The sequence below is a fragment of the Anolis carolinensis genome, chromosome 1 (genome assembly GCF_035594765.1).
Source record: "Anolis carolinensis isolate JA03-04 chromosome 1, rAnoCar3.1.pri, whole genome shotgun sequence".
NCBI classification, from domain to species: Eukaryota; Metazoa; Chordata; class Lepidosauria; order Squamata; family Dactyloidae; genus Anolis; species Anolis carolinensis.
The window spans coordinates 218402223-218418456 of record NC_085841.1 but is presented as its reverse complement, the minus strand read 5'-3'; the positions used below and the strand labels follow the sequence as shown (position 1 = coordinate 218418456).

Here is a 16234-nt window from a genome sequence, read left to right as displayed (position 1 = left end):
GTTCATTACACATTAATACTATGTAGTAATTACTGTATTTATGAATTTAGCACCAAAATATTATGATATATTGAAAACATTGACTACAAAAATGCGTTGGATAATCCAGAACGTTGGATAAGCAAGTGTTGGATAAGTGAGACTCTACTGTAGCTCCAATTTTCATACTTCTATTGTTGTTGCTGATCGTATCTGGATACAAATGAACTATTAGAGTTACCGAGTGAAGTTATGGTTTTTTAAATGTGAATTGCAGTGGAAATGAACATTTATGGGTGATAATCATTTAACTAAATTTCAAGACCCAATTCATGTATAGAGAATGCCTGATCATTTTTCAACTGCTTTTCCTCCCATTCAGCCACCCCTCAAACCCCCCAACAATAGGATGCTACTGGAAAAGGAAATTTGGATACAATAATCAAGCCCAGTAGTTCATATATGGAGGTCAAATGGATGTTTGTGCTTCTTATGAAACCAAGAGATGAAGACTAATGTGATTTCAGACCATAATTTTGTAGGAATGACTGCAAGACATGTTTTGAAAATGTCATTGACTGCAGTATAAATCAATATTAAATACTTTATACAGGAAGCACACTTTCAGAAAATGGTCCTGGAGGCTTTCCTCTCAATGGTATTCTAATTACAACTGCAAGCTTATTACTGTTTATCTTTTGCTTCAATTATATATGGAGCAAAAGACAAGCATTGCATTATATGTTCTAAAGTATTATGAACCTGGTGTCTCTATTATTAATGACATACAAAAATAGCTCAGGAAAATATTCTTGTACATAAATGGTTGCTTCCCACTGAAACTTCTTTGCTTGTTATTCATAATGTCAAGTGTTGAAAAGTTCTCTTCAAAATGGTGCCCTTCAGCTTTAATTCTGCATTGCTGAAATGATGAGGGACATTTCATGAAGGCTGCCATCATAAGCCATGCTTATTCAGAGGTAAAGCCCATTAGAAGTAAAGCATACGTATTTCCTCTTTAAAAATAAGGAGCGGATTCATTCAAATTTTATTTTTAAACACTACCTCTTTTTTTTTTTTTACAATATCTGCTGGGACCTGGGTCCAGCACTCGCCATGGATATCAAAATCTGTGGATGCCCAAGACCTGTCACATATAATGATATGGTAATATGGTTCACTTTATAGAAAATGGCAAATAAAGATTTGCTTTCTGGATTTGATGGGGGGAGGGGAATGTTTCAAACTGAAGAAAGTTGAATCCATGAATTAAGGATCTGTGGATACGGAGGGTCATATCCACAGTGGGTACAGATTTGCAAAGTTTAAAAAGAAAGTGTCCTTCTGCTGTTGACATCATCAAGCAAAAGTATCAAATATATTTTTCAGAGCTGCATAGTTCTCAAAATGGGAGGTCAAAGGCTCCCAAAGGAGGAGGAGTGTGTAGTTGCTAGGAGAAGTGTGAGCTTCTTCCTATTCCCTTGCATCACAGACTCAGTACTCTTGCTGCTTGCCACAACTGCTTACTCCAATTTATAAATTAGAGGCAAGAAACACAGGTTGCTTATCTGAAGAGCTCTCTTGGTAACAACAAGAAAAGAATAAAAATATGTCTAGTTCATATAAAATTCCAATAAATGTTACACATGTGATTACTGACGGCCACAGATGTTATTTCCTCCTATTTGGATGCTGACAACAATATCTTTTTCATGCTGAAAACCATATCTCAGTATTCACCAGCTTGTATCTAACATTTCAAAGAAGAATCTCTAAATTTGCATAGAATTGTCAGCCTTCACCTTTTAATCATATTTCTGGAACCCGCCATATTAACTACACACACACACACACACACACACATACCCAATACAATTTGCACATTGCCTATTGGTGCAAGGTGGTAGCTGTTGAACATTTACGATGCCAAATTTTACAGATCACTGATGTAACCAACTCTACATTTGCCAGTTTGCAGCAAAATATTTCTAAAGCTGTAATGTTGGCTGGCTTTGGCATTTCCAGACATCCACACCATCACAAACATCAAATGTACTTGAACAAAAAACAAACCAAACAAATTTGGAGATAAACTATTATTTAAGATGCACTTTTACTGGCAAGAGTTTTGCTTCAAAACCACCACTGCCTCCACTTCCAATAGAATAGGGAAAGGGACTGCTACCTCTTCCTTAAATTGAAATGTAAACTGGGGTTGCTGTGAGTTTTCTGGGCTGCACGACCATGTTCCAGAAGCATTCTTTCCTGACGTTTCACTTGCATCTATGGCAGGCATCCTCAGAGGTTGTGAGATCTGTTGGAAACTAGGCAAGTGGGGTTTATATATCTGTGGAAAGTCCAGGGTGGGGGAAAAAACTCTTGTCTGTGGAGGCAAGTGTGAATGTTTCAATTGGCCACTTTGATTACCATTAAATAGCCTTTCAGCCCAGAAAACTCACAGCAACCCAGTGATTCCTGCCAGAAAAGCCTTTGACAACACTTTGGGCATTTTCACTTCAGATCCAACTGTCTCCTGAGTTTAGAAGCACATCATCTTCAGCTTAGTTGGAAGTTAGAATGCAGTGAAAAAGAACAACAACAACAAAAGAGTTTTAAAAAATGACAAGGATTGGTTAAGCTCAATCCCAAGTTGTCTCCAAGCATAATAATGGGAGAAAGATTTATTATTTATTTATTATTTACCATATTTATATCCCGCCTTTCTCTACCCCTGGGGGGACTCAAGGCAGCTTGCAAACTGCACTACATAGTGCCTAAAGCATAAAACATGAAATACAGTAGAGTCTCACTTAACCAACATAAACTGGCCGGAAGAATGTTGGATAAGCGAATATGTTGGATAATAAGGAGGGATTAAGGAAAAGCCTATTAAACATCAAATTAGGTTATGATTTTACAAATTAAGCACCAAAACATCATGTTATACAACAAATTTGACAGATAAAAGTAGTTCAATATGCAGTAATGCTATGCAGTAATTACTGTATTTACAAATTTAGCACCAAAATATCATGATGTATTGAAAACATTGACTACAAAAATGCGCTGGATAATCCAGAATGTTGGATAAGCGAATATTGGATAAGTGAGACTCTACTGTAAGATTAAATTAAAATTGAACATACATAAAAAGATAAGAGATACAATCCAATGTTGAGACAGCTATTTCCAGAGTTTAAAGCAGAGCATCTTCAGCTTAGTTGGAAGTTACAATGCAGTGAAGAAGAATTCCAAAAAGCAGAAGGCAATATACAAATGTGGACAAGGACTGATTTAAAAAGATGGCATGTTGCTTCAGCATAGAATGAAGGCATAATAATGGGAGGGAGGAAAGAAGGAAGGGTGGAAAGCTTCATGAAATCTCCCAGAAGAGCCGGAACAGGGGGGGGGGGGGTGGAGCGAAATGCCCATTACTGCACTGATCTCTATTTAACATTGAAGCCCCTTCCACACTGCTGAATAAAACCCTACATTATCTGCTTCGAACTGGGATATATGGCAGTGTGGATTCAGATATCCCCAAAATGATCGGCCCTATATCCCAGAATATCAAGTTAGAAAATCCCACATTATCTGAGTGTGGACTCAGATAACCCAGTTCAAAGGAGATATTGTAGGATTTTCTGCCTTGATAATCTGGGATATGGTGCTGTGTGGATGGGCCCCCAATTCAAAGCAGATATTGTCGGATTTTCTCCCTTGATATTCAGGTATAATATAGGGCTGGTTGGAAGGGAGCAGGGGGTGGGGGAGAACAGCTCCTGAGAAGGAGAGGAAAAATCGAAGGCTCTCTGGAGGGGAGAGAGGAGGAAGAGGAGCAGCAGGGGAGGGATGGGGAGGATGGGGGAAGGCAGGGAAAGAAGAAAGAAGGGGAAAAGACCAGGGAAGCCAAGGGGAGGGGGCAGAGCAGGAGGTGCCAGCCTGGGAAGGGCACAGGAGGCAGTCCTGTCACTCAGTCCCAGGGAAAGCGGCCAAATGGCTCTCTCTCTCTCTCTCTCTGGCACAGTCAGGGAAAGCACTGCAGGCTCTTTGCTCCGTCTGCATGGGTCGAGGGGGAGCTGTAACCCGATGCCACCCCCACTCTCTCTCTCCTCCCCTTCCCCAAGCTATAGTTAGCCTAGCCATGCCTGCAAACGGGGCAGCCCAGCCTCGCCTCTCCCTGCTGTGCGTGCCCTTTCTTTCCCTGTCAGGAGTCAAAATTACAAACAGACAAGGTGGGAGAGAAGAGTAACAGCAGAAGCAGCAGCCCGACGGCGGTACCATACCTTGGCCTGCAGATACTGAGGGTAGTAGTAGGTGGTGTACTGGGGGTACATCTGCTGTTTCCACACTTTGCCCATGAAGCTGGAATAAGGGAGTCCGCCGAGCCAAGGGAAGGAAGGAAGGACGAAGGGAAGGCGCCTGACAAGAGAGGAGAAGGCGTGAGGGGAGGGGGAGGACGAGGAGTTGCGCGCGCTCCAACTGGGTTGCGCGCGCTCCCTTGCTCCCCTTTTCTTTCTCTCTCTCTTTTTCTCCTTTCGGAGCTCCTTTCTTCTCACAGCTGCGTCCTCTTCCTCAAAGAGACCCCAATGTCTTCCTCACAGAGAGAGAGAGAGAGAGAGACAACACACACATATACACAGAGAGAGAGAGAGAGAAGGCTGCAGAGGGCACCGAGGACAAGAGCTGCCCGCCTCGCGCGCTCCCTCGCGTGAGCGTGCGTGCGTGCGTGTGCGCGCGCGCTGCTCCTGTCCGTCTGGAGTTTCCCTTGACGCCGCAGCGAGCGGGGTCCGAGAGGCAAAAGCGAGGCCTCGCGCCACAAGGGAAAGCGAGGGCGAGCTGCGGCAACACTGGCTGCCAATGGAAACGGGGAAGAGAGGCAGAGAGAGAGAGAGAGAGAGAGAGAGAGAGGAAGGGATGCAGGGAAAGCGCGCGCGCGGGAGGGGGAACGAGTTAGGGGAGAGGGAGGGGCGGGGTTATGGGCGGGGCTTCGGGTTTCCACACAGGCTGGCACGCGACGGGCTCAGAAAGAGAGTGAGTGAGTGTGAGTACGGGAGGTCGCCACCGCCGGCTCCAAGCCATGAGAAGCCCCAGAGGCCAGGAAAGGGAGCTCTCCAGCCAGGCTTACAACTCCTCACCGGGCTGGAAAGTTGGGGAAAGCGAGAGGCTGGAAGGAAGGAAACACACAGACAGAGCCATATGTCGCAGGAATACCTCAGCAAGCCAGAGTCCAAAAGCGGCAGGCTAAAACCCAGAAACCCAGTTTTTCCTGTTTTTTTTTTTTTTTTGACTCAACAGGACCTCAAAATTGAACTGCAAAGGCTCTGGCACAAACCAGTACAGGTGATCCTGGTGGTCATCTGCACACTGGGTATTGTACCAAAAGATCTCAGTCAGCATTTGGAAGCAATAAACAGACAAAATTACGATCTGTCAACTGCAAAAGGCCACCTTACTGGAATCTGCACGCATCATCCGAAAATACATCACACAGTCCTAAACACTTGGGAAGTGTTCAACCTGTAATTTTGTGATACGAAATCCAGTATATATACCAGGGGTCCCCAAACTACAGCCCAGGGGCCACATGCGGCCCATCAAAGCCATTTATCTGGCCCCCATGGCACAAAGGGCGAAGGAGGTCGGGCTAAATGGCCTAAGGGGTCTCTTCCAACCCTCTATTATTATTATTATTATTATTATTAACATTGGGGCTGGGAAGCCATCTGTCAGGGGTGCTTTGCTTGTGCTTTTGGTCTGCAAAGGCAGAAGGGGTTTGGGCTAAATAATAATAATAATAATAATAATTATTATTATTATTATTATTGCTCGGTGGCCACTTGGCCAACTATAGTCTGGCCCTCCAATGGTCTGAGGGATCATGAACTGGCCCCAGTTTTAAAAGTTTGGGGACCCCTAATATATACAGTAGACTCTACTGTATTTCATATTGTGCTTTATTTTATGTCCTTTTTTAAGGCACTTTTGTGCCATGTGTAAGATTCCCCAAGTCCCTTCAGGGAGATGGTGATGAGATACAAGAATAAAATTATTATTATTATTATTATTATTATTATTATTATTATCTTCTCTCTCTCCCTGGCTTCTCCCTGTTTCTCTCTCTCTAGCTTCTCCTGGCTCTTCCACACTGCCGTATAATCCAGTTCCAACTCTAGGCTTCTCTCCTTTCAACTCTAGGCTTCTGCAATTCTGCTTCATTCCTGAGAGCTTTCCAGGGGCTGCCGTGGCTGCTGCCTTCAGGAGGGGCCTCTCTTGGATCCCGTCTTCCAGCGGCTGCCCCAGAACAGAGGTGCCTGAAATGTACTGCAGCAACAGTTAGGTTGAGTTTGGAATGTTTAAAGGGATTTTGTGGCAGAGAGAACGAAGTATGTAGCATACACTTTCTCAGACTTAGGGGTGTATCTAGCTACACTGTGGAATTACAGCAGTTTGACCTGACACTGCTTTAACTAATATGGCTCAATGGTAAAGATTCCAGAGGTTCTGTCAATAGAGAAGGCTAAATCTTACACAAAGTCTATAGCATTGAGCTATGGCAATTAAAGTGATGTCAAGCTGCTATAATAATGAAGTGTGGCTACATCCTAGATTGACTTCTTTTGTTGTTAGGGGATGCATCTGTAGAGTTAATGCAGTTTGTCTTCACTTTAACTGCCATGGCTGAATGCGATGGAATCTTATGATTTGTAGTTTGGTGAGGCACTGGCAATCTGACAAAGAAAACTAAACATCTTTTAAACTACAGCTCCCCTGGCTCCATAGCATTAAGCAATGGCGGTTAATGTGCACCCTAGGAAAGTTTATGCTACCAACTTTGTTCTTTCAGGCCTCTTCTAGGCAGCTGTATAAAATCCAGATGATAATAATAATAATAATAATAATAATTAAGGCCAAGATCGAAAAATCAGCTCATGACCCAAAATGCAGACTGTGCAAGGAAACCGACGAAACCATTGATCATCTCCTCAGCTGCTGTAAGAAAATCGCACAGACAGACTACAAACAGAGGCACAACTATGCGGCCCAAATGATTCATTGGAACTTATGCCTCAAGTACCACCTTCCAGCAGCAAAGAACTGGTGGGACCACAAACCTGCAAAAGTATTGGAAAATGAACACGCAAAGATACTGTGGGACTTCCGAATCCAGACTGACAAAGTTCTGGAACACAACACACCAGACATCACAGTTGTGGAAAAGAAAAAGGTTTGGATCATTTATGTTGCCATCCCAGGTGACAGTCGCATTGACGAAAAACAACAAGAAAAACTCAGCCGCTATCAGGACCTCAAGATTGAACTTCAAAGACTCTGGCAGAAACCAGTGCAGGTGATCGGCACATTGGGTGCTGTGCCAAAAGATCTCAGCCGGCATTTGGAAACAATAGACATTGACAAAATTACGATCTGCCAACTGCAAAAGGCCACCCTGCTGGGATTTGCGCGCATCATCCGAAAATACATCACACAGTCCTAGACACTTGGGAAGTGTTCGACTTGTGATTTTGTGATATGAAATCCAGCATATCTATCTTGTTTGCTGTGTCATAAAATAATAATAATAATAATAATAATAATAATTTTATTCTTGTACCCCGCCTCTATCTCCCCGCAGGGACTCAATTATCTGCTTTGAGCTGGACTATATGGCAGTGTAGACTCATATAATCCAGTTCAAAGCAGATAATGTGGATTATCTACCTTGGATTATATGGTAGTGTAGAAGGACCCTCAGTTTCTAAAGACACTACAAACTCTCTTTACATAATAATAACTGTAGTTTGACCACAAATGCAAACAGGATAGAACTGGCCTCCCCTCCTTGGTCCACCCCAGGCATGGGTAAACTGGCCCTCCAGATATTTTGAACTTCAACTCTCACAATTCCTGACAGCCGGCTGCTAGGAATTGTGGAAGTTGAAGTCCAAAACACCTGGAAGGCTAAAGTTTGCTCATGCCTGATCCATCCTAATATGCTTGTTCCAGTAGTTCTCCAATATGCAATAGTGTGTATTCTCCTCAGTGCATTTGTGTATTGGTTGATATTAATTGCTATTAAATTGACTTTGATTCATGGCAACCTTATGAATAAGAAACCTCCAAGTCACCTTGTTGTCAAGATCCCCATTCAGGTCCTGCAGACTCAGATCAGCCATAGCTTCCTTAGTTGAATCTATCCATTTGGAGTGTAATCTGCTTTTCCTATTGACTTTATCTTACCAAGCACTATGCTCTTTTCTAGTGAGTCATGCCTGCTTGGCTATTGCCCACTGCACAGTTCAGGACATCTTAGATGTAATTTAGTCACAAACACAAAACAGAGATTATTAATAATTCTTGATGGTTTGACCTTACTGTTCGGCTTTCCAGTTTGTCCCCATCAGTTGTACCTCCTCAAACCTACTTGTTGTGATCTCATTCCATTTTTTTTCTGAACAGCCCATTATTTCTGAGTTGGGCCTCTTTGCCTAATAATCTCTTTTCCTAGCCACAATCGCTGCCTCCTGGAACAAATAAAAAAAAGGAAAATCATCACAAAGTATGTCTCTGTGTGTTTGTGATCTGAGTCCCTTCAAACACCTCTCTGTCATTTTGAAAACTTAAAATAGCATGTGAGAGCACACCTCTGCTCCACAAGAGAGAAGCCTCAGAAGATGTGTCATCAGGATTTGGGTATAATAAAAAGAAGTGGGGAATGCATGCAAGTTTGAAAATATGAATCCCCTCAACACCTACCTGAGAGTCATCTCCCTCAAGTTCTGTAAGGAATATTTCTGAATATGCATCTATTGATGTGTGGGCCCTTCCACACAGCAATTTAACCCAGAATATAAAGGCAGATAATCCACAATATCTGCTTTGAACTGGGTTCTCTTGAGTCCACACTACCATATAATCCAGTTCAATGTGGATTTTATAGAGCTGTGTGGAAGGGGCCTAAGTTTCACAGGTGCTGCAAGATACCTTTATTAGGACACAACAGGACCAAAGAGTTAGACAAGAAAATATTTGTGTGGTTGGAAAAGGTGCATTAGTGATTATTTAAAGAAGTGTTCCAAGGCAGACAGCTTAATTTTTCCCTCTTTCTACTGAAGAGAGAGTCATCTACACATAGGCATACAGATCCTGTTCGAAGACAATAGGATTTAAATGGAATTTACCACACAACTGTCAGCCAGGCATCTAGACTTGGAAAGAATGAATTTCAGATAAAAGTTTCTCTAGTGCTTTCCTTTTATACAAAATGCATTGGAGTAGACTTCTTTTGTATATAATGAAACAGGTGTGTTGTGACATGTTTTCTGGTGTTTGTGCAATGTGTTAATTAATTTATTGGCTTATTTAAATTCCTTGACTCTTCCACTGAAGGCGTGAACGAGCCTATTGCTTACCGTATATACTCGAGTATAAGCTGACCCAATATAAGCCGAGGCACCTAATTTTACCACAAAAAACTGGGATAACTTATTGACTCGAGTATAAGCTGAGGGTGGGAAATGCAGCAGCTATGAGTAAATTTCAAAATAAAAATAGATACTAATAAAATTTCATTAATCGAAGCATCAGTAGGTTAAATGTTTTTGAATATATACCATATTTCAAAGAAAAACAATAAACTAGCTCTACAAGTGGAAAAGTAGGGGCAACAAAAACAATATGGTATCAACAATAACCTAATAATAATAATAATAATAATAATAATAATAATAATAATAATAAACTTCATTTGGATCCCACCCTTTCTTCCCATGGCAACTCAGACCAGCTGTCAACCTAGTAACAGGCAAACATTCAATGCTTATATAAAAAATGCAGAGCTAGATATAGATCTATAATTATAGATACTAAATTCACATATGCATTTCCACCTGAAATGTTTGCAAATCCCCTCTGTGTGTGTGGGTGCATTTCCCCTACAATATTTGCAAGCCATATATATATATATATATATATATATATATATATATATATATATATATATATATATTCATATCTAGACATGTCTATATATATTTGTGTGTTCATTTCCCACCTGTAATATTTGCACGCCCTATATATAGGTAGGTAAGAATATATTCATATCTATCCAGACATCTCTCTTTATATAGATATTTGCAGAGACTTGCAAACATATGAGGGGAAATTCATATATAAAAATAATGTATATGTACGGCTACAGATACACAGGTACATGGATCTATATGTATAAAGGATTTGCAAAGACCTGCAAACTATGAGGGGAAATTCATATATAAAATTAATGTATATAGATAAATACACATATAAAGATACATAGAGACTGCAAAAGCTTGCAAGGGGTTAATGCCTATATATCTGTAAGAGAGTTTAACAAATATTTCAGGGGAAAATGCTTTCATAAGATTAATGAATATATTTTTTCTTCTTCCTGACTTGCAAGGGTGTCTTTCCCTTTTCAAAACATTCCCTTGATTAAGAGCGAAGGAGGCTTTGCAAAAGAAAACACGCTGATAAGGGAGGAGAAGAGAGAAATAAATCACATATTGCAAGCAATAGCCTGCAGGCTCTGTTGCTGGCCTTGACCTTGACCCGATTATAAGCCAGGGGAGGCTTTTTCAGCTCATAAATAAGGGCTGAAAAACTTGGCTTATCTTCGAGTATATACGGTTATTCCATTTTACCTTTCTGTATTTCAGTGATATAAACATTTATCTCTGTCCCTGTTTTGTAAAGATGGGCTTTCTATCTGACTGCAGTAGTGAGCAAAACACAGCCATCTAGCTCTGTAATTGGACAAACAGAATCCCATCAGACCCATCCAGCAAAGCCAGTGATGGAGAACTGGAATCCAGCAATATTCAAAAAGCTATACATTCCAGCTTAGGGGATCTCTAAAATGGCATCATTTCATCCTTTGACTTAACCCCTATTTGCATTCTGTAACAGCTGAAAATTCCAAACAGTAACTTATTATAATTGCTACATTTTAACTTGATCAATACCAAATTTACTCGAATCTAATGCTCACCATTTTTGACTAAATTACTTTCCCAAAACTAGGGCGCCTATTAGATTTGCGTAATATGGTAAGTGCCTTTCTGTGTTTCAGGATTTTGAAAATTGGGCTGCGCACTAGATTTGATGCCACATGAGACTTGAGTAAATACAGGTATATTATTTTAACTGTTCATTCTAGATTGAACTGTTTTTACTGCTGTTTTATGACATTGTTTTTATTATGTTTGTTCGTTCATGCCATTTTATGTTGTTTTGTACATGCTGGAAACCGGCCTGAGTCCTCTTGAGGAGATGGAGCGGTATATAAATAAAGGATTGTTGTTGTTGTTGTTGTTGTTGTTGTTGTTGTTGTTGTTGTTGTTGTAAGCTGTCTTGGAGACATTGCTGAAAGACGCTATGTATGTTTAAATAAACAAACAAATAGGTAAGCAACGATGAAAGCCAGGACTTGATGTTAAAAAGATATACAGTGTTCCCTCACTACTTTGCGGTTCACTTTTTGCGGATTCGCTCTTTCGCAGTTTTTCAATAAACTCTAAAAGACTATTATAAATAATAAAAAATTACAATTTACAGCCTAAGGAAGGGAGGAAGGAGAAGCCAAAGGGAGAGAAAAGGAGCCCAAGTGGCAACGGGAGGAGAAGGAGGCAATTTATCAACACACGATTGGTTGATAAAGACTTAAAATAGTGTATAACTACTAAAATAATGTATAAATATTAAAATAAATATAGCTTCCCTACTTCGCGGATTTTCATTTATTGCAGGTTGTCCTGGAACCTAACCCCAGCAATAAGTGAACACTGTATGTGTATGAGAGAGAAAAGTACAGTTTAGTCATTTCAAAAGAAAAGAGTGCAGCCACCAATGGTGGATATAACTTTTCTGGCTCTGCAGTTATTCAGAATTGAAGACACTACATCAAATGCAGAGCATACATATTCTAGAATATCTGTGCATTCTTCCCAGAAACCATTGGAATATTATGACTTCTCTAACACAATGTTTTGCAGTACAGGTCCATAAGATAGTATATGTGCTGCCTGTACTTTGAATGGAACTTTCCAGCTGCTAGAGCAACCAGCCCTAAAAAACAAAGTCAGCTATACAGAGAAGTCACAGCAGTGCATTGCTCTACTGGATGACCTTTTGTGTTGCATGATCTCTTTGCTTCACAGACAAATGCAGGAAATGGCCGTAGTTCAAAGGATCACGTGAGCTTTCACGCTCTTGTTCTGTTTAGAAGACAGTCCACTCAGCTTGTGCATGTGGACAGTAGTGAGAAAGCTGGTAACCATCTGTGACAGAGAGTATAACATGCGTGGGCTAACAACTCTGTGGTATTTTGGACAACATGAGTTTGTAGCTATGTATAGTAACACGTAAATGCACAGTGTTTTGCAGGAGGCATTCAAATTGTTAGAAGCACAGCACGGTTGGGAACTCTGCTATGCCAAAAAGGTCCAGTGTTCTTGCAAAAATGTAAAGAAACATATCACTGTAGTTTCCGTTTTGCAAATATGAAATTAAACACATCACTTTAGCTTGAGATTAGAAAAAACTGCTGAATAAAACTTGGTAGAAAATCTAATGATATGAGTTACTTGCCTGATTTATCTTTACTGTTAGACACCACTTTCCCTTAATGATAAATCTGTGAAAAGGTATGTCTTAATCAGCTTGGATTTATGCACATTTTGCAAGGCTATTTTATTTTAATGTTTGTTATATGAGCATGAACAATTGAGTAATTCTGTAATATTGTTGCTCCTTTCCAGGGCCATTGTATCTTTAAGTGATTTGTTGGAAATAATGTTTCTTTTCTATTATTATGCTTTGGTATCTAGACGGATAGTGCCAAATTACCCAAGACAGCTAATAATAACAACAACAATACATATCAAAAGCTAGGTACTGCACAATAATTATATCAATATAGATTAAATTTATCTGCATGCTTACAGGAAAACATGTGAAGGGAAGTCATAGGGAGGAGGGAGCAAGCTTGTTTTCTGCTGCCCTGGAGATGAGGACAAGGAACAATGGCTTTAAACTACAGGAAAGGAGATTCCACCTGAACATCAGGAAGAACTTCCTCACTGTGAAAGCTGTTCGGCAGTGGAACTCTCTGCCTCGGAGTGTGATGGAGGCTCCTTCTTTGGAGGCTTTTAAGCAGAGGCTGGATGGCCATCTGTTGGGGGTGATTTGAATACGATTTTCCTGCTTCTTGGCAGGGGTTGGACTGGATGGCCCACGAGGTCTCTTCCAACTCTAGGATTGTCGTATGATTCTATAATTCTATGTTCCTAATGTCAGGCAGCAACAGGAAGTTTCCAGAGAGATAATCCTCCATCATCAGTGTCTAAAACACTTCCTAATTTGGTTCTATGGTACTGAGCAAACCAACAGCAGCTTGAATTGTTTGTGTGTGTGTGTGTGTATGGGCATATTTAATATATGTATTTTACAGAAATGTGTTTTAATACATTGTTTTATTGCTAATTACAGGTAAAGGTAAAGGTTTTCCCCTAACATGTCTGACTCTGGGCATTGGTGCTCATCTCCATTTCTAAGCCAAAGAGCAGGCATTGTCCATACACACCTCCTAGGTCATGTGGTTGGCATGACCGCATGGAGCGCCGTTACCTTCCTGCCAGAGTGGTACCTATTGATCTACTCACATTGGCATGTTTTCGAACTGCTAGGTTGGCAGAAACTGGGGCTAACAGTGGGAGCTCACTCAGCTCCCCATATTCGAACCTGCAACCTTTCGGTCATAAATACATACAATAAAATAAAATATTAAAACATTTCTGTAAAATACGCACATTAAAATACCACATTTCTTCAGTTGTAAGATGCCATTGATTGTAAGGCACACCCTAATTTCAGTAAAACCACCACTAAAAATACATAATATACACCTGTGATACACTCTATTTTTAGAGATGTTTATATAGGGGGAAATGTGTGTCTTAGAACTGAAGAAATACAGCACCTGATACAAAGATTAAAATACAATAATGATAGAATATAAATTTAAAATTCATGGTTTAAAATTGGCTGGATAGGTCTGCCGGAAGACAGGTCTTTAATTCTGTCTTGAATGCTGACAGCTCATTTAGCTTTCAAGTTGCCTGCTGACTTATGGAAACCCATGAATTGCCTAAGGGTTTCTAGGTCAAGGAATATTCAGATATGGTTTTGCCAGTTCCTTCCTTTGAAATGTAACCTATAGCAATGGGCATTCATTGGTGATTCCAGTCCAAGTACAAACCAGGGTTTTTCTTACTTAACTTCCAAATACCTTTTAAGGTATTTAAGGATATAATTGAAAAGGTAGGTTCTTTCTCTTGTGTAGCAATATATATACACCTTTGAGAGCACATGGTAGATTTAAAGATCAATTATTACCCCATTTTATGTTTATATTCTATGTCAGTGGTTTTCAACCTGTGGGTCTCCAGATGTTTTGGCCTTCAACTCCCAGAAATCCTAACAGCTGGTAAACTGGCTGGGATTTCTCAGAGTTGTAGGCCGAAACATCTGGGGATCCACAAGTTGAGAACCAGTGTTCAATGTGTATATATTGCTGTTGTTACATTACTTATGTGCAATGCCTAGAAGCTTTCATTGTTAGAAAGCACTAGTATGAAATCTGATTGCCTTCTTCCATATATTTATGTTCAGATGTATTTTTTATTAAGCATTCTGATTAACCAGTTCCATTGATCAACCCTGTTATTCTCACCATGACCATCACACTTACAGCATTAAAACAGCGTGTCTCCTTGGCATTTACAAAGGTCAGTGGATATACAGTGGTATGACACTATAGAAGCTCATGAGGAGAATGCACAGGCATAAAGCATGCCTGGAATGAGAAAGGATCAGATTTGGCATGGTCAGTTCTTTTTTATAGTACTTGCTTTAATAAGGCATGTATTGTTGTTATGTGCCTTCAAGCCATTTCTGATGCATGGCAGTCCTAACATGACCCTATCATGGGGGTTTCTAGAGATAGATATTTCCTACATTTTTTATTTCCTTTGGTGTTGTCAAAGGAGCTATCCTTTCCTAGGATAAAATTGAGAGCTGCCCATAGATAAACTCTAAAGGAAAGTTATTATCCCCATATAATAAATAGGACGGGATTCCGGCCTACTTACTTGTCCAAATGTGTCTTCCACTATGACCCATCACTTAATTTAAGATCTTCAGGGGAGGCCTTGCTCTCAATCCCACCAGCCTCACAGGCCTGGCTGGTGGGGACAAAAGACAGGGCCTTTTCAGTGGTGGCCCCCGCCTAAGGAACGCCCTCCAAAATGAAATCAGACAGGCTCCCTCTCTCCTATCCTTTAGAAAAAGAGTGAAAACTTGGTTGTGGGACCAGGGTTTTGAACAGTAGAGCAGTATCAATCATAACTGTAATGATCTAAAATATAAAGACAGACCCAGATCGGACTCAGAATGCACTTTGAATGTATGTTTATATATAAATTTATATGAATGTTTTAATATAACTAATTTAAACTGAATTGAATTGTACTTGGAATTGTTTTATATATGTGTTTTATATTTGTAAGCCGCCCTGAGTCCCCTTTGTGGGTGAGAAGGGCGGGGTAGAAATGCTGTAATAAATAAATAAATAAATAAATTTTACCTGGGAGAAAAATAGTGATGCAATATAGATCACATTGATGGAATGTAGAATAACTCCACAGTATTTTCCACTGGACACGCCTATTGCTGAAGTTGAAGACGACTGTGGTTTCAAAGCTATGTGTTATCCATAGCTTTTAACTCCACACTGAAGGGTGTGCTGTGATGACAGTAGTCAATAGCCCTGAAGTTTAATCCGCTTGCAAAGTCTTGTAGGTGCACTCAGAATAATTAGCCCTTGCAAAGAAAGACTATCTTACCACCCTGGCATCTTCCTAAACCAAATCAAACATTCAGCAACAAACAAAAGACTTATGCTTCATTGATTTGCAGGTAGACTAGTTGTACTTTTCTGATAGATACAGAAAAATAGATAGGACAGAAGTTCATTTAGTGGGAACTTAGAGCATTCTTGCATGTCATAGGAATTGCCTATTTTGTGCTTCATTTTTCTTTCAAATTGGGGTTCAAGAATGCTCACATAAAGAAAATAAAAATGCTTGTCGTCTTGTTAGTGAGTTATTATATCCCAGCTCTAATATGTGCCTTCATAACTCACTTTTTTTTGTTGTTC

At 40.2% G+C, this 16234-nt stretch overlaps 1 protein-coding gene across 2 annotated transcripts in view; it reads right to left on the bottom strand.

The window, feature by feature from the left end:
• rbms1 (RNA binding motif single stranded interacting protein 1) overlaps positions 1-4849 on the bottom strand; it is a 175124-nt gene extending 170275 nt beyond the window's left edge. The window contains exon 1 of one of the 2 annotated variants that reach the window (XM_003226358.4): positions 4266-4849. In XM_003226358.4, coding sequence (XP_003226406.1) covers positions 4266-4340 — 75 coding nt within the window. In that variant the 5' untranslated portion in view covers positions 4341-4849. The remainder of the gene's footprint in view (positions 1-4265) is intronic. The other variant, XM_008119147.3, reaches the window with a different exon arrangement.
• Positions 4850-16234: the final 11385 nt, after the last annotated feature.